The sequence below is a fragment of the Nipponia nippon genome, unplaced genomic scaffold (genome assembly GCF_047370975.1).
Source record: "Nipponia nippon isolate SJK-2023a ecotype South Korea unplaced genomic scaffold, ASM4737097v1 scaffold_4, whole genome shotgun sequence".
Lineage (NCBI taxonomy): Eukaryota > Metazoa > Chordata > Aves > Pelecaniformes > Threskiornithidae > Nipponia > Nipponia nippon.
This window is the reverse complement of record NW_028262358.1, coordinates 53,531,642-53,550,598: the sequence shown is the minus strand read 5'-3', so window position 1 is coordinate 53,550,598 and position 18,957 is coordinate 53,531,642. Positions and strand designations below refer to the sequence as shown.

The 18,957-nt window shown below is 39.3% G+C and overlaps 1 protein-coding gene across 3 annotated transcripts in view; it reads right to left on the bottom strand.

The window, feature by feature from the left end:
• GRM1 (glutamate metabotropic receptor 1) overlaps positions 1 to 18,957 on the bottom strand; it is a 195,024-nt gene that overhangs the window by 36,396 nt on the left and 139,671 nt on the right. For all 3 annotated transcript variants that reach the window (XM_087776109.1, XM_087776113.1, XM_087776110.1), the window contains exons 5-7: positions 11,251 to 11,497; positions 4,563 to 4,731; positions 2,582 to 2,708 (exon numbers count right to left, since the gene is read on the bottom strand). In XM_087776109.1, the coding sequence (XP_087632235.1) occupies positions 2,582 to 2,708; positions 4,563 to 4,731; positions 11,251 to 11,497 (543 nt within the window). The remainder of the gene's footprint in view (positions 1 to 2,581; positions 2,709 to 4,562; positions 4,732 to 11,250; positions 11,498 to 18,957) is intronic.

Here is an 18,957-nt window from a genome sequence, read left to right as displayed (position 1 = left end):
CTTCTTGGCACAAGGCCTTAAGGTACTGGTTTGAGTGACTATTTGTCAGGTCAAGTTTTTATCATCTGTGGTGAGAAATCATTTGTGCCTACTGACTCCACTTCACTGAACACATATTTAGGGGAAGCAATCTAAAAAAAAAATTGTACATTTAAAAATAAAATTAAAATGTCAGGAAAGGATTGCTGAGCAACACAGACATTTCAAATGGAGAGTATGGGCACCTTGAAAAGCATGTCTTAGGAAATGGGTTAGTATGTGCTTCACGTTTCTTAAAGGGACTAAGGATTTTAGAGCCTCCATCTGTGGTGGAAAATGGGACCAAAACTGCATCCATGTTTAGCATTTAAGGTTTAAGGCAAAGGGAAAAACAATCTCAAATGTGAGATGTTAACGTTTGTGTCTAGATGCTATGGTGACTGGCAGGGTATGAATACAACACACAAAAGCAAACTATAGAAACATATTTGATGGGAGAAATCCTGGCAAGAAAAGAGAATTCCAAATTAAATGGTATCAATGGTGACTCCCACAAAGTTCAAGAGCCAGAGTTTATCTAGCTCAGTCTCCCTTTTCTAAAGGTTAGGATGGCATCAGCTTCTCTTCACAACTTTGTACTTTGTACTGCAATTCAAGTAAATGAATTGCAGGGGTTAAAAAAAGAAGTTTTTTCCTCAAGAAGACAGACTGAAGAAGCTGTGCGGGAGCAGACTGCCATTTTGATGTTCTCTAGGAAATCAGTCAATGGCTATGCTGTCATTTGGCCGATGCTGCTGTGATTTCAGAACAGCAGCAGTCCAGTCTCCTTGCTGAGAAGAAACACAAATCAGCAGGTCATCTACTGATTTCATTAAAAGTTAATAGATTGCAACATGCCCCTGAGATTTTTTCCAGCACTGATGCTTTCCTCAACTCCTTTCAGCATTGCCTGTCATTTTGACATGCCCCCTTTTGAGCTATTTTGGGCAGCTGGTAGCACTGAACCATATTCACTCAAGTGCACATTGATCTCTCACTATGTTCTTGTTCTGCCTTATTGATTAAAAAGAAGTCCCAGTTTTCTTCCCTGAATAGTAGATACAAAAAATTCTGCGAACCTCCAGGACTAACAGAGCCCAGTTGTCTATGGATATCTGCTTTAAAATTAGCAGACACTGGTGTCCTAGGATGTGGCAGTTGAATATGAGCTTTTCCAATGGTCAGGACATTTATGAAGGGTGCTCTGGATTTTCTGGTGCCTAGTAATACAAGATGTTTTTCCACAATTGAGGCCCTTACAGAAGGTATTTTTCAAGAACTCCTCTTCCTACAACCCACTTACATGAAACTTGAAGGAACTGAATGATCACTGAGATTTCTGTATCCTGACAAACCTGTTTGAATTATGTTCAGTTGCACACCAGAGAAAGGGGGGAGGGGGTTGGGGGAGATAGAGGGGGTGAGAGGTATGGATATAAGCAGACACACACACATCTGGGACATGACCATAGCTTATTTTCCATAGAAGACCAAGATAGCCAATGGGTCAAGTTTCCCAGTTTATTGTGATTAATAGTATATTTTAGCTGGAGAAGTGGCGAGCTCTCCCTCTCAAAACAAATCCTCTGAAAGCTCACTTGGCTTCAGTGACTAGCTTGACAGCATCTCTAGGAAATATTTAATCAAGGTTTGAGTACTTTGTCTATATGTTAAATGCTGCAGCAACATCTCATTGGCAGCCAGTCATATTAAAGGATAAAGATGTGATAAGTTGCACATTTGATCTTCAGCTAGGTAGTCAGATTGTTTCTCTGACTAGGAATGATGCCCTGCTGAATACTGGCAGCCAAGATTTGCAGATGTGACATGGCGCAGAGGTGCCAGTAGTCATTTACAGTGATACAAAGCAAACCCAAGGTCAAGGTGGTGCTTCTCAGTGCATTAAATCTATTTTCTTGGGGGTTACTGAAAAGCTTAGAGCAGGTGTGGAGGTTGACCTTGATAGGTACAAAATAATAGAAAGATGCCATAGCATACAAGTCAACCACAGCATATACAAAGAGCAGAGTAATTCTGTTTCCTTTTCTTCTGCCAGCCTTTCTCAGGATTTTGTTGATGTTCCTCTTGCTGGCAGGTGCAGTGAGAATGATCTTTATACCAAATGAAAGTCTGGTAGTCAGTTACTGAATGGCCTGAAATCCCAGACAAATTATTACTAATTGCATGGTAGAACGATCAGAAAGAGTATCGTCAATCTGACAAGGATGCACTGAGCTCTTGTGATAATCATTGCTAAAATTGCAGCAAATGCTGCTAAGTTCATTAGTAGTCTTAACAGCTTTATCAATGCTTATGCTAACTGAAGGGGAGGAACAGATAGACTATGTCATTTCTTCTTGGTATAAATTTTGCCATCTTTATTGTCACTGCTGTTGAACTGAGCCAAAAGATATAGCACTTTCACTCACCCTAAACTGCATTGGGATGGGTGTTTAAGTATGTACCTTTAATATCTCTGCATGCTGCCACCTTACTCTCCACCACACACCATTCTCCTTGTGCCCTGTAAAATGGGAATGCGTTTGGAGGGACATGTCCCTACCTGTCAGGTCAGCATTAGGCCACCAGCCAAGCTCACAGGCTTTACATGTGAATTCATCCTGAACAAATTCATTCTCCTTGCAAGCAGTGCAAATCCAGCAGCAACTCACTTCTCCTTTCCTGATCACCTGTAATGCAAAATACATCCTCAGCTATGATCCTTTATAAGACAAGACAGAAGCCCTCCCAGCAAACAGATACCACTGCACTGTTTAAAATATGACAGGATTCCTGTGTATGGCACATTTCAAACAACTAGAAAACATGAATCCTGATTCTGTATCTACCCCTGCATATTAAAATTTGTGCTTAAGAGTTCAAGAATAATCTCTGGGGACAATTCTATTTTGTTTTAGGGGGAGCAGTTCTGAGTTAAAAGTACAAAATCATTTTCCCTTTGGTACAGAGGCATGGGGAGCGTTATATTTTCAAACTTGAGAACAGGCTTAATCTGAGAGATGGTTCAGGTCAGGACAAGTAGCTCAGCCCACGCTTAATATCTATTGCATAGTAAAAAGCAGTAAACAAAGTCAAAGGTTAGAACAAAGAGTGATTCATGCATATACATATATATATACACAAGCACATGCACACACACATTAATTCCACTTTATGTGCAAGTCTCTTTGGGGCTTATTACACCAGCGTAAATAGAAATTCAAATAAGAGTAAATTAAAAAATATACTGCTAAAAGGATATCATGGGTCCTAGTACAAAATAAAACCAGTATGTAGTGACCAAGAGCATGCTTTGGAACAGCCCTTTTGGAGACAAATGGGCCTGAAAGCTGTATCTTTCTCTGCTCTGAAGGCTGCTAAGTGTAATGAACCAATGTTGAAAAGATGGTTTCCTCATCTTGACTCCTAGTTTCATTACGCTGAGGCTGAAAGAAAGATTAAGGGTATCTCCACCTCATGGGGCTCCAACAAAGACTCTGGCTCTGTTTGCCAGAAATGAGGAATCCAGTCTTCTCTCCAGGATCTTCCTATCCATCTATATGCAGAGCTAAGTGCAGTAGTGAAAAACAAAATGTTTGTTTTATTGAATGCTGGCTTTGTGGGCTTTTTTTGTTAACATTTCCTCCTGCAGTCTGTGGAGAGAGTCCAATAGACTTCAATGGGAGCCGAAGCTGGCATTTTGTATGCATGGTGTTTACATATACAAACATACACAAACTGCACAATCTCAAAAACAGGGAAAAGATGTTTTGGAGGGTAGTAAATACTGATAATGTTTCCCCTCCAAGATTGCTGGAGTATGTCACTACGCCTTTGCCAAATCATCAATCACTTATTGCTTAGAGTAGCAATATAGAATTAAAAAGCTGCAAATGTGCTTATTAAATGAAATTAGAAAGGAAGGTCTGCTCTAAGGTGATTCTCCTGAATGGGCTTCTTGCCATTTTAAACTTACTGCATCCATACCATTTTGATAGTGATGGAACATGTCTTTATGTCATCCAGACATGGCAGGTGGCAAATTATTTGTAGCTTGATACAAGTGCTACTGTTTGGTAAACACGGAGGGATTTCATTTGTGTTTCCATGCCTCCTGTTGTGAATATGAGATACAAATAGGCTTTTTTTTTGCCTTTTTCTTGCAGGTGTTATTGCTGGAACAAAATACTGGATTTCCATGGGTCACGTTCTTTTCAGGATCAGCCCCCAAGTGAATCACAGCCACTGAATGTTGTAGGCAATGACTAAGTGAAAATCTTGTTCTTTCTTGCATAAAGTGAAATTCAAATCCTGTCACACTAGGAGATTCTGCATCACTACAAAGAGCAATTTTAGAAAGCTTGGGCCTGTATATGGGATTGTAAGAGGAAGATGTTAATCTAGGACTCTTTCTATACTTTTGGCTTTCCTGAAGAAGAGGAAGTCCTATCCCTTGGCATGAAAGAAGCTTGCTTTGGTTTAGGGAAAAAACACTGACTGGTTATTCACATTTCTATAGCAGAAAGCAAGTGTCTGAGGCACACCTTAATCTGGCCCTTCAAGCAAGGCTCACTGCACACTGATCGAACCATTCCACTCTTATTCATCTGAATCCTGTAGTCATCAATGTTGAGCACGCCCTCGTGCCAGGTCCCAATGAGGACATAGTCATAGCGGTTGGGCTCTATGTACTGCAGGTTCATGATGTCATACCTGCAAGCGAAAAAAAGAGAAAGGAAGTCACTATCCTGAAACACGAAGGATAAAAATTTACCTTGCCTTTCTCCTTCTGCCTCCATAAATATTCATGTCATCGCTTAACACCAGGGACTAGAGTTTCACAGAAGCACCATATACTGTAGGATTTGCAGCAGAATCGTGGGAAATGACAGCTCTGATTGCCACACAATTACTGATTGCTTGCCCTGCTTACATAAAAATGTAGGTAAAAAGTTTTGTGTCCAGGGAGAACTGCACATCAAAGACAACAAGCTCTGCTAAAGATGCACCTGTAGGCATTGTCTGGATGGTGTGTTTTTCAACCATTTTTCAAGATGTCTTTAGCATTTGCTAGGTGCCTACATACAGGTTGGTTGCAGTATAGCCCCTGCTGGGAGCTCTAAAGTAACCAGTAGAAATATTCAAACTAGCTGAACTGGTATGCCATAAGTTCACTGTAAGCAGTAGTTCAACTGTTTATGTTACCCAGCCCAGTGAGACTGCCAGGAAAAGTTAGCAGCTCAGGCACAAAATTTACTTCCTCACCCTAGGGAAGTAGGAGAGATCTTCCCAAGGCTGATGTAAAGGAAGCATAAAACACTGGTACAATAAACATTCAACTGCCCTGTCTCCATCATTGCCTCCCATGTGTTGGATCTGATGTGTGCACATCCCTTACTGCTAATTATTCTGTTCCTTCTTTAACCCTTAGAATGTGGCTTGTGCAAAGCAGTGATTAACTGTGGTGATTTCTTAGTAGGAGTTAAGCAAGAATGGGAGAATGAATGTTGGAGAGTGCACAGAGAGGAAGAACCACAAAAGAGGCTGGACCCACAGCCTGGCCTCGTAAGATAAGAAGGAGGAGGGCTTTGTTTAAAAAAGGACAAGAGAAAGAGGGATGAGAATGAGAAATCAGGACTGGAGCTGAAAATCACAAAGCATCTTCTGTTTTCCAAGCCTGCGAGTCGCTGCCTTGTTTTTCTCTACTGTATTGTTTTGGTCTCTGGGGGGAAAAAAATCTTTTGTTTATAATGAGTGTTGCTGATCTGTATGTGCTTTAGGAATGAAAGGTAAGCAAAGTATGAGCCATAAATAAAACTGGGATGCTTGGTTGTGGGCAAAGAGAGAGACATATCCATTTCTTTCTTTTCCCTTCTGAGGTTCAAACATGCAAATTTCAACTCTCTCTGCACTTCACAGAAGAAAGAGGTGTTAGAATTACTCTCTAGATGTTTGTTTTTCTTAATTGAGTCTTTGGAATCTCTCTAGTTAACGATGATTTAAAGAAGTGCATGTTTACAGCTGTATTTAGACCTTGGTCTTGCAAATACGCATGCTCAGATAATATGAGTGCCACTGCAGAGCTCCACTGAATCACATGGGAAAAGGGATTCTTGCCTCTGAGTTCAATGGAGCTCCAAGCAGGAGACAGCTCCACTGCTTGGCAATCAGCTACTAATCGAGGAGTTGCTTAGAAAAGGGGTAAATTTCAAATTCACTAGGAAACAATTCCTTCTCATATCCCAGTTCTTGCAAAGGAATAACATAAAAAAAGGAATGCTTTTTTCAGGATTGTGAAGAATCAGGATAGCAAGAAGCAGTGAGAGCCCGGCACTTTATAATGTAGACTCAACAGACAGAAGTAAAATTGAGCAGGAATGTACATGTCTCTTCCTAGCAAGAAGAACCTACTTGGATTTTAGTGTGACCTGGTATTAGACTGATACAAAATCAGTTACTCCGGGCTGGAAAATAAGTTCAGGAAGGGGAATAAAAGATTACTAAAACCTCACATTCCCTTAATGGAATTTTTGAACCTGCACAGATTTTTTTCATTTTTGGAAAAACATATTACAAGGTGCAGAGTGGCATTAATGAAATATCAATCAAGAGTTGGCAATTTCAGGGATATGATTTTAGGTTGAAAGCCATTCTTATGTTTTCTTATAATACTGTTCCCTTTTCTATCAGTTATCTGTCAAAGAATAAAGTATGCAGACTAAAAGCTCTTATGCAGTCTTGCATATGACAAGTTGTAGTACAGTGTTTGCAGCTTTGATATGCAGCTTGAATTTTAAGTGCAGAAATGTGGTCTAACATACACACTTGGTATATGGAGACATGCATAAGTTCTTTATCCTTTTCTTCTTTTCCTTAATGAAAAATTTCTGCTTTGTGTAAGGACGAGTTCAGTGCTGGAATACCTCCCCCATCCCCTCACTCACACATGGACAGCTTTAACACTTTTGGGCTGTGTCCAAGCTAAAAATGATTATTCCAAAAGAAGTGGGTTTGACAAGAGTCATGAAGCTCTAAGAGAGCGAGGACCACGGAGGCAGCTGGATTTCACACACATATGGCAGCATTTACAGAAGCCATGGAAACATTCTACACATAAGAAAATTAATCTTTCTTTTAATATAAGGGCAAGCTCTCCAGTATATTGGGAAATGATGTGACCAAATAGGTGGTGTCATATGAACAAGTTACTTGTGAGGTGAGCCAGACCGTGAGCCAGCTGGTCACAAGCACGCTCTTACTCTGGTTAGTCTGAGATGGCTGAAGCTACCTTTCCTCATAATATCAGACTGGCAGTAAGGTATGCTATCCTGGAAGGCAGAATGGAAAACAACAATGGTGAGCAATGCTGGGATGAAACTGGCCAAAAAAACCACCCATGGAGCCAAACTCCAAAATGACATGGTCTGTTTTGAGACACATTCCTTTATATGGAAGCCACGAAGATGGTGAAGGGTTTAGAGGGGAAGCCGCATGAGGAGCAGCTGAAGTCGCCTGGTCTGTTCACCCTGGAGAAGAGGAGACTGAGGGGAGACCTCATCACGGTCTACAGCTTCCTCACAAGGGAAGGAGGAGGGGCAGGCGCTGATCTCTTCTCCCTGATGACCAATGATAGGACCCGAGGGAATGGCAGGAAGATATGCCAGGGGAGGTTTAGGTTGGATATTAGGAAAAGGTTCTTCACCCAGACGGTGGTGGAGCACTGGAACAGGCTTCCCCGGGAGGCAGTCACAGTGCCAAGCCCGACAATATTTAAGAAGCATTTGGACAACACCCTCAGACATATGATATGAATTTTGGGGTTGTCCTGTGCAGGGACAGGAGTTGGACTCGATGATCCTTGTGGGTCCCTTCCAACTCAGGACATTCTATGTTCCTATATACTATATAAGTTTGAAGTGTTTGCATTATGCATTTGATAATTTACTCAAAGCATTGGAGTTGATAGAGTTGCCATATCTGAAGCCAGAACAGCCACTGGAAATTTTGAACTAGATAGATAGAGTTATATAGGTCTACATCCGAGTCTAGTTGGGGTAAAATGAACAACAACATTTCTGTTAGCTTGTGAACCTTAGCATTTCTGCACACATCAGAGGTCCAGTGTAGGAGCTGAAAGTTCTGACAGTTGTCACATAGGATTTTATGGTCAGAGGCCTATGCAAATTGTTTGTCCTAGAGAGGTAATTTTTTTATACCTGCCATAAGCTAAAAGTAGGCAGTTAGTTACCCTAGAATAGACAAGAGCTCGAAATGGATCTGTCCCCTGCTCCTTGCATAGGCCCAGAGAAGGATGTGGTGTTGACTACTGCATCCCTCACATCTTCTCCAGCCATTTCTCGGAATTTGTGTGATACGATTACTATTGAGAAAGGAAATGGGAGGTACTCAATGAAAGTAAAAAGTTCAGCAATTTTACCAGCATGTTCTTAATGACAGTATAGCGAGCACATAAAGCTGTTGATTTTTCAGAGCTACATCCACGTCATTTTTTCCTGGAGGCAGTGCATTCAGTTAAGTGACTGCATTTGTGCCCTTCTGATAAAGCTCTGCTTCACATTTCTGCATAAAAGCTCTTCAAAGAAAAGATTCTGCACAGAAGAAATAAACCTTTGAAAAAGTGCCTCTTGTTTTCTAATCTCATTTTGATAAAAGCTTGAAACCATGAATTGAGCCTGAGATAGAAAAAGAGTTATATCTAAACAAATGGTTAAGGTTTGATGAAGCTTTAAGGGGTTCAACACAGGAAATTATGTGAGTGTCAGGCAAACATAACTACAGGCATCTCTACCTGCTCTGCCCATGATGATTGTAACTAGGAGCTTGTGAGAGTCAATTGCTCAAAGAACCTCACAGATTTTGAAAACAAAGTATGAGGAAGGTTGCTGCCTTCTAAGAAGGAATATTGATTTATTCCATCTTGTGAAGTTAATTTGTTCACATGGTATGTTAACATAATATAAAAAAATCTTTTTACATATTTGTGTGACATTCTTGCACTGGCACAGAAAAGCTAAACAATTAGGAAATTTCAGATCTGGCTCTCTTTGCTGTATTTGGGTGTTGTACATGGTGTTTATCTCTTCATTTTGCTGAGGTACAAAAGCTCTTTTGGGTATTGATACCATGGTATGGTATGTTCACTCATCCACAAAGAGCTTTTCCACGTGGAGCTGTGGTAACACTAGGGCTAATCTGGAGCTAAATACAATTCTGCATGGGCATAAACTACTGCTGGCATACAAAGATCTCGCATTTCAAATACACATCACCATTCTCTGATATGATATTGCAATGTCATAAATGCCACAGAGTGATACAAGGATTACAGCATGAATAACAAAAAGGTTAATTGAACTTCCTTGTCCAAACTTGCTAATTCCAGCTGTGAAAATGTAAACGAGAAACAGTAAAAAAAAAACCCTACCGAAAATAACCCATCAAATTCTAAATAGGCCAGGGAATCAAGAGAAATGAACCTTGCTATAGACCAAAATGATGGATGGAATAAATTCTATCATCCTGACCTACTCAGAGAAATATCCTGATATAACCCTCCTATATTTTGAATTCAGGAACTGTTCATTCTAATTCTATGCTTGGTACTGATGAGAGTTGTGGAAATGCTCTCAGGTGACAAGACAATAAATGAGATTTGGGCTAAAATTGGAAAATTACACCTAAACATCAAACCAAATAACTAACAGGCAGACAATGCAGCATATGCAAAGCTGGAGTAATGCTTTTATGGAGATAAATAGCGTGTAATAAACTTAAAGCTACACTAAGCAGTAATTTCTCTGTATTATCTAAATGATAAGTACAAAGATTTGATTTATGCATTTGTGTCAATAAGCATGTGTTTGACTGTAAGGGAATTGCTTGCCTCTACTTTCAAAGTCTGACCTAGCTCGTTTATATCTTTGACTAAAAAAATCTAAAGTATACAGAGCTCAACAAAAAGACCAAACTGACCAGCTTTTTCTTACTATTTAAATGTAACGAGCTGTTAAATGTATGTACTGTTTAAATATAACAAGCAATGCAAATAGCAAACGGTAAAAAAGTTGGTCAGTTTTGCTAATAAAGGCTAGTAATAGAAATAAGAGTTGCTTTAAGGCCACTGTGTCTTACAAATACTCTTTGAAAACATATGCCAGACTGCAAACTCTTGTTTATTCCAGAGCACTCTCTTTGTGCAGTGTTGGCACTCAGATGCATTTATGCAATAAGCCCAAAGATGGAGTAAGAGAGTCTTTTATAATACTTTAATCACTCAGTAGGAGAACTAACTTCAGTGAAGTAACCCCTGAGTAGGTTTCAGTTAATAATGGATTTTGTGCTTCAGCAGCTGAATTAAAATTATTTATAAAAAACAAACTCAAAAATAAACTCATCTGAGAGGTGTCTCACTTAAAATAGTTGGACAGAGCCCACAGAACTTAATGAAGAGGAAAAGATTTCTGTCAGCTGGCTCCCGTAAGTCCACAAAGTTGCTCTCTCACCCATTGCTCGGGTACATACTGTGTCTGCGAGGGAGGGGCAGATGGTAGCAGCTACCACAGCTGGAATTTACCAGACCCCAAATGAGTGAAACACAGTACCTTCTGGCAAAAAAAAAAAAAATTATTTGTCCTGCTTTACTTGGACCAGTCTTTAAACTCTGGGACAGCCAAGCTTATTTGGAGTGAAACAAGTTAAGGAGAGCACACAGGAGTTCACCAAGCAGAACTAAATAGTCTCTGGCAAGGACACAGTGCTACATCCTGGGGGCCCTTGGAGCAGCAGAGATCCAGTTGGAAAAGGATGTGCTCTACAGGCCTACCTTCAAAACCTTAGGAAGCAAATGTTTCATTAATTTCCAAGCAGTAGTAGTAGGCTTTATACCTATTAAAACCCTGGTGCTGGGCCTCAGTGGCAGCTCAGACACCAAAAGTCTGTGAGATGCAAGGTTTGTCCTCTCCTGAAACACTAGAAATGTTACAGGCTGTACTGTAGTTCCTGTCTCAATTTGAGCTGTAGCTATCAATATATCATGTGTTACTGGTGTTATTCCTGGTGGTAAGACTAATCCAGATAACTCCATTTATGTCTCACAGAATGCATGCTCTATGGTTCAGCAAAACAGCCAAAGAAATCTCCATCACCAAACCCAGCAGCGTTTCCCCCTTCCCAACACCTGGTTTAATTATCTGAAATGAAACATCTCTTTACCTTCCAGGAGCATCTCCCTTTTCATCAAACCAAACTTCTTCTCCAGAAATACCGATGAATGAGGATTTGAGGAGGAACTCCAAGAGCTTGCTGCCATCAATTGGCTTCATAGCATCACACAGCCCAACATGTCCAGGGCAAAGGGAATGATGCATATTTTGGAGCCCATGAGCCATAGCATATATAGCATTGATGACAAATCCCATTTTACTGTCCTGCACATAGTTTTCTTCTAGGCTTTCATTGCCTAAAATAGTAAGAAAAAAGTGTTGTTATTTACAAAGATGAAATAATATGAACATATGAAAAAGCAGTGAGATATAAAAGTTTTCTTATTTCTGTTATAAAGCTTTAGAAGCATAAATGACGTCCCAGCCAGGGCTTTTAATTAAATAAAAAAAAAAGGCCAAACCACTTTTTTTTCAGAAATCTTTAATTCATTGAAAGTGAAATGCCTCATGAGAAAGCACCGGTTTAATCCAATTGTCAGCTTTAATTTGTTGGTTTTGGAATTTTTGTTTGTCATTCCCCAATGTTATTTATGCTAAGAAGGGTTAAACAGCCCACCATCAGAATGATGCATTTCAGCTAGAACAATTTTTTAAAACAATTTGCTTGCAAATTTGACTTTTTGTCACACTTGAAGATTTTTTTTTTAAGTTTCATGGTTTTGAGGGCCAAGATATCAATGTCCCTTTCAGTGTTAATAAGCAAATAACCTAAATCAGCATAACTTCTCAAGTTATCGGAACTAATCATTTTAGCTAAAAGTAGTAGTAGGTATGCTAATTTGGGATTGCTACAGAAAGTCAAACGAAGTTCAAAACACTAAAGGACTTTTTATGTAACTGCAGCTTAGAAGATCCTGTATGAGCAGACATTGAAGTCTCTGTCCGTTGAGCAGAAACAATGTGGCAGTGAAGGTTTTCCCCACATGTAGGTTTTAGCTCTGATCTGCTGATGCACAGGCACTGCCAGAGGGTACCATTTGTGGTTGCATTTCACATCAGACCCTGCTGGGTCCTGGGCCGTTCCCCTGCTACCCGTCACGAGCTGCTGAATGCTGTCAGGGCCGACCCCGAGTCACAGCGGACCTGTGCTGCAGGGGTCCTGAGGGAGCTGGAAGTAAGAAACTTCCCTGTTGTGTTTCCTTTCCCTTGAGTCATTTTACCACAATATGCTCCAAACTGCAAGATGCTTTTATCTGTAGACCTCCCACATTACTCGGTGTTTAACAGGCATTTGCAATCCAGTTTCTGTTACTTTGTCTAAGTAACACCTTGTCTACGCTAGGGAAGTAGGATGTGTGAGAGACTAGGTGTTAACTGACACTTCTCAAATCCAGGTTGGAGAAGATAGTTGTCATTTTAATATGAAGAAAAAAGGAAAATCTACAAGTTCACTGAAACTTTCAAGTTAAAAAATAGTTCCTTCCCCTAATGTGGATATGATATGGCTTTCAAATCAAACCATGAAGACCATCCTTAAATTTATCCTTGGAAAAGGCTCTGATTTGGTAGGTGTTCTCAGCTCATTTGCCCTACAACTCAGAATGTCAACTAGGGATTCATTAGGATAGCAGAGATCCCAAAGGCAGGTATGTCTAGGTTTCTTTCTCTGGGTCTTCCTTGCACAGGGCATTCATTGCAACTGGGCAAGAAAGTCTTGCTTCAGTAACTGTTTTCCAGATGAGCTGAACATAGCAAACAGTTGTGGTGGTGAATTAAAAAAGCCTTGTGAAAATAGCATAGACTGAATGAGTTCATGTGCTCCTTTCACTGCCATACATTCACCACCAGCACCACCAAGCAAGGAGCAGCTGGAGAAATATTTCCCAGAGGCAATATATCTGCCACTTTCTTTGCAGGAGAAGGTTCATAGCTCCCATTCAAATTGCATGAAACCAATGCCATTCAGATCCATGTTCAGAAACACAGAAAGAATAGAAACCTTATATGCAAGCTGACAGAATATTTACCTGGGGAAGCAAAGAGTATGCCACTACATGTACCCTCGTTTATGTACTGCATATAGTATGTACGGCATGGTGGAGACATCTGTTGCCTGAAAATGTTAATATGTGGTCTGTATATGCTATCTCTAGGTGTGTTTTGTCTGCTGATTTGTCCCTTAGGATTAACAGACTGTGAATTTATCACTGATTCTGCTTTCTTGTAGATAGAAAATGAATGTGTTCTCCATCGCTATGTGAGAGGCAGAAAGCGCCTGAGCTCATCACCGCAGTCCTCTCTTTCTTGTGAAGCTTCTGGACAGCAAGTCGTGGAAGAGATCACAAAATGACTGATAGGGCACAGCACTCACTATCAACTGTCTTCTACCTGAGAGCTGATCTCAGATACCTCCTTAATTTCTCAATTAGTCAAAAAAAAAAAACCAAAAAAGGGAACGTAAACATCAGTGACACTTGCAGGAGATAATGATAGCATCCATATGCGTTTCCTGAGGCAAGCATTCATGTGGCTGCCAGAGGTGGAAAACTCAATGTAACAGAACGTGCCAATGTTTTAAAAAGAGGCCATTTACCTCAAGTATGTATTAACTCAGCAAAGCATGCATTTGGTTTCTCATATTTCAATATAATATGCATACCTCCAAAGAGAATAAATATTTGATGGTGGGAGGATTTGCTTTTGACTAATTAGGAGTGAACATCTAGCTTGTGTTGAGGTTCCAAGCATATAGTCCCACACCGCAGAGGTGACTGCCTTAACGTCACCTAGAGAAATAATTGTACTGCAGTGGAAAGCAACATGTGAAGCATCATATGGTAATGAATTGTCTACAGATCAGTAATATAAACATCCCTATGTGTAAATAAGAGATTTTCCAGTAAATCCAGCATGAGAAGTCATGCTTTACTTAAAGTTAACTTCCTGCAGTCAAAATCCATTTTATTTCATTTTCATTGCTATAAGTTATCAATATACTTATGCATTTGAGCTTGTAAAAATTCACTTATGACAATCAATAAGAAATGTGTGTTTTTTTAAAAACAAATGAAATAATGTAATTATGTTCAGCCAGAGACAAAACAGAGGCAATCAATGTTCAATTAAGTTTTCATAGGACAGCTTTTCAATAAATGCAAGAACTATATTATGTTTCTTATGGGGCTTCTCTGTAAAGTTGTATTTTTCCTCAGTAGGTCTTTGAAATGTGACAAAGGGCAAAGCAGAACACTGGACTGTGAAACTTTTATTTTCCCTTCCTCTCTCATCCTTTGGAAAAAATGCCATTGATCTACAAAGACTAATTTGAACACTAGGGTTTATAACATTAAAAATAGAAAAGTATTTTGTTAGCTTTCTTTTTTTTTTATTTTAGGGACCTTAGCTTTCACTAAGCAAAGAAAAATTATCAGCCATGTGAGCACTGGATTAATTGAAGTCACTCAAATTAGGCCATTACTTTTTTGAATGACCTTGAAGAATTCAGGTGTCCTAAATTTCATACTTACTTATTTTTGTATTGGATGCAATGCAACTCTTCCTTTAATAATTTCATTTTAACAGTTCCTCAATAGTTTGGGTCATTTTTTCTTATTACAGTTTTGGTTTTAGTCTTTGTTTCTGTCAGTCAACCTTAAAGCTGAAAAAGGAGGAGGGTATATACACACATATACTACTAAAACAAAAAACAAACAAACAAAAAAAAACCCAAACCCCACACTCTGACTGCACACAACTGAAAAATGCTCCCAACACTGCCAAAAGTAATACCTAAGTAGAGGGGGAAGGAAGACAGGACAGACCAACATTTCATTAAACTCACTGAGTCTTTCCTTTTACCATAATGTGCCTCAAGTCTAACTAAGATTAGCTTCAGCTAGGTACTTAGAAGGACCTGAATGTAAAGCAACCATCAACTTAGTCTAGTGCCTTTGCTGTGAAGTCGGTGTGGGGCTAACGGTGTTCTTGAGAGCAGAGTGGGTACTCGTGCAAATCCCATTTGACAAACTGAAATTAAGTAAAACTATACTATCAGAATTATGGCTAGAAATGAGTTAACTTTCATGTATGAAGTAAAGATAGGAAAAGTCTATGTTAATATTCAATAAGAAATTAAGCACAAAGGATTACTCATTTGCAGTCCCCAGAAAGGCTGGAGCAGGAAGGAATTTGGGATGGAAAGAAATGTAAAAACATTTTGGTTAGGGAATCTGATCAATACCTAGCCAGTTGGTAAATTTTGAACAAACACACACATTTGATAAAGAACACATTCTGTTCACAGATGACTCTTGATTAGAATAAAAAGCCAAAATCTGTTGAACAAAATTGTTATAAATGATAATGTTTCATCTGGAATAGACACATAGTTTTACCGTTTGTTACTAACTGTCATCTGCTGAATATTCCAGGTCACATAAAAAGAGATTTTGTTGTCTTGGTCCAGTTAGCAACTATTATGAGAGCTATCATCTTTTCTGGTGATCCTGACAGAGGTCTGAAGGTCTTAGAAATTGTATATACTGCCTTCTTTATTTGTAGGGGTCCTTCCTGGGATTGATATGCTTTGTGGGTAGGCCATATGAGATAGCTTTGTTGTGAGTTACAACATGGTGATGGGTTACATTCAATATGAGTGCTCATTTAAGCAAAAAAAAAAAATATTTTGGAAGCACAATCGGAGCTAAATTTCACTGGGAAGATGAAATACATACTTGGGCAGCGTGTGTAACAACTTTGCACAAAGTCATGCCAAAGAGTAAAGAGGGCTCCCCCACAAAACGCCAGGTGGCAGAGCAGGGGTTACACCATGCACTGGTAGAGCAGTACCCAGGCTTGCAGCAAATGTCCCTATGCATCGGAGAAATTGTGGAGGCAGATTTCTTATGCTCTCCTTCAGTCTCAGCATACTCCACCTTAACCACAGGGTGCTCAAACTTTGCAACAGGCTTCCTAGAGAGGTGGTCAATGCCCCAAGCCTGTCAGTGTGTAAGAGGCATTTGGACAATGCCCTTAATAACATGCTTTAACTTTTGGTCAGCCCTGAAGTTGTCAAGCAGTTGGACTGGATGGTCATTGTAGGTCCCTTCCAACTGAACTGAATTAAAAAAAAAAAAAACCCACAACAAAACAAAAGAACCCCCAATGACTCTGAGCAAACATGCCCGTCTGGCTCTGTACGAGTTTATCTAGAGATGTGCTAGTGACATAGCATAGCCTTGGAAAGCAATGGAAGTCACATATCTTGCAGTGTCTCATGTTAGAGAAGACCAGACAAACTTTGACCACAAGAAATTTGTGCCATAGGATCTTGCAAGGAGCAGGGCAGAAGGCCAACATGCTGAACTGATCAGTCATTTCAAATCTGGGTCCCTAAAGGTAAGAGCTAAAGATTATTGTGACAACTAAATGAGACATGAAAGGTGATGAACAGACTTAGCTTACTGTGATTTTAGTGGAAGTTTAAGATATTTGGTGTCTTAGAAAAATTAGAGCACTTTTATTTGGATGCTTAACTATCTAATTATGGTTTTATCTTTGGACACATAGGAGAGAAAACGCAATCAATTCTACATTTCTGTTTTGTTACCGATTCCTTTCAATATTTTTTTTTCACTTTGTTTAGTAATGGCTAATCCTCTGAATAACCATGCCAAACTAAGATTCTATGAAATAAATTTTGCAAAGGGTTTCATTTGTTTAAACTTATTTGCTGTTATTGGTTCAGATATTTTACAAATATTGTCAGTTCACTCCCTCTTACATTCTATTTATAACATCTCTCACTTTATCTAACAACAAAGATAACAACAAAATTATTTAACAAATTTCACTTTAAGGCACTGCAAAATTAATAACACAGATTATAATGTCTCTAAATGTAATTAGTATAACCATGGCGTGTTCAAAACCTGTGCACTAACTGGCTTTTTCTCTTCATATCACCTTCTTAATAACAAGTGCATTCTGTTCATTAATATTGTATGGCTGAATGAAATCCTCACCTCTTGATGGTATAAAGAGGGCTTTTATTCATGCCATTGCACTTGTTAAGTCCAAATGTAAGTCACAGACAACAAGTCAATTAGTAAAAGTCAGTTATTCTATGTGAAAACATCTAAACGCTCATTGCTGTCAGCCCACAATCAAATATACAGCTACAAGAATTTCTGGAGTTGTGTTTTCAGAAATAACTGCCTCTTTTCCGGGCAATTCCAGCTGTAGCTGACTGCCTATGAGGGAGAGGCCAGGAAATGCTACCTGGTGACCAGAACAAGCAATTGTGGATCAGGGCTGCAGGCTTCACTTGTTGTGGGCTGTCTCAATGACCTTGCTGTCTCTATGTGCAAGCTAATGTGACCGCAAACGATTTGTGGAAAAATAATTTATTTTTTTTGTGTTTTACCAAGCCAAAAGAGGGTCAGAATAAAGAGGCTTTGTTTCAATCTCAATTAAAAAATTATTTGCATTTTTCATGAGACAGAATGATAGGCTGAAAAATCACAGACCATAATAAATGCTTCATTCAACCTACAACAAATAATCCCATCATGGTAAATTATTGTTTCTTGTATGGCTTCTGCTCCCAGGAAATCAGTTATTATACTATTTTCAAATAAAAGCTGATCATGTGTGTAATGGTTACCCCTTCACTTCCTACTTTGATGTCTGTGTCTTTGCAGCAGGGAGGCACGTTCAAGAGGCAGCTAAACACAGTGAAAGAGAGGAGAGACAGCACATATAGGGAGGATAGTAGAAGAGCTATCAAAAAGACGCAAGATAAAACAGGTAACTCAATTCCCATTGTATGTGAACTATTTGTTTGACCGGATGAAGCTCCACTACTTCTCAGGCAAGGGTGAGGAAGGATGTATTATTTAAGAAAAGGGATCTTTCCTTAACTGCCTCCTGAGCATTATGTCACCAGTCTATAGAAAATAATGCAGCACTCTATAGAATTGCAAGTTGCTCTGCCCTTTGGCAAGAAGAGAGGAAGCAGAGCTTTCACTGAGGCAGCTAAAAGGAGGGAATATCTTACAATATGCGGGTTCTACACCAGATTTCAAAACACGCTGATAAACATTTGACATCTTACAGTACTCATGAAGCAATAAATGGAGTTCACAGGGTTGCAGACTTCATTTTCAGGATGTCATTAAATCAAAAAGGTTTCGCTTCCATTCTTCAAATGGTTTTTATTTCCCCAAGCAAAGAGATTCAATTCACGCAATTATATTTGATGTATTGTCCCCTGAAAAGCTAGGCTACAATTACAGTTACCAGTTGAGATACCTTGCTATTTTCTTCCTGAGCATGGGGAAATCTATGGGTTTCCCAGATACTGCTGCTTTGTTACATCTGGCGAATGTTGCTTTTTAATTGGGATTAGTGTACTTCTGTTCTTATATAAAACTACAGAAAGAAGTGAAAGCCATTCAAAAGCTGGGCATTCAGCAGAAGCTCCTCAAAAATTTGCGCTAGAATTCTCTGTCTAAGGTATTAACAGGATGCTGATTGCAGTAATATTTGTGTGCGATGGGTTATTTATTTTCACTAGCAAAGCTGGTCAAATAACTAATGAACCTTCTACTCCTGGAATAAAGTTGGTACTGAATTTAAAAGGCTTTGGGGTTTTTTTACTTACTTTTACCAACATATCTTTCACAGATGTCAACTCAATGGCTAAAGGAAACCAAAACATGAATTCAGCCATCAAGGCACAGGTTCTCCTTCATTT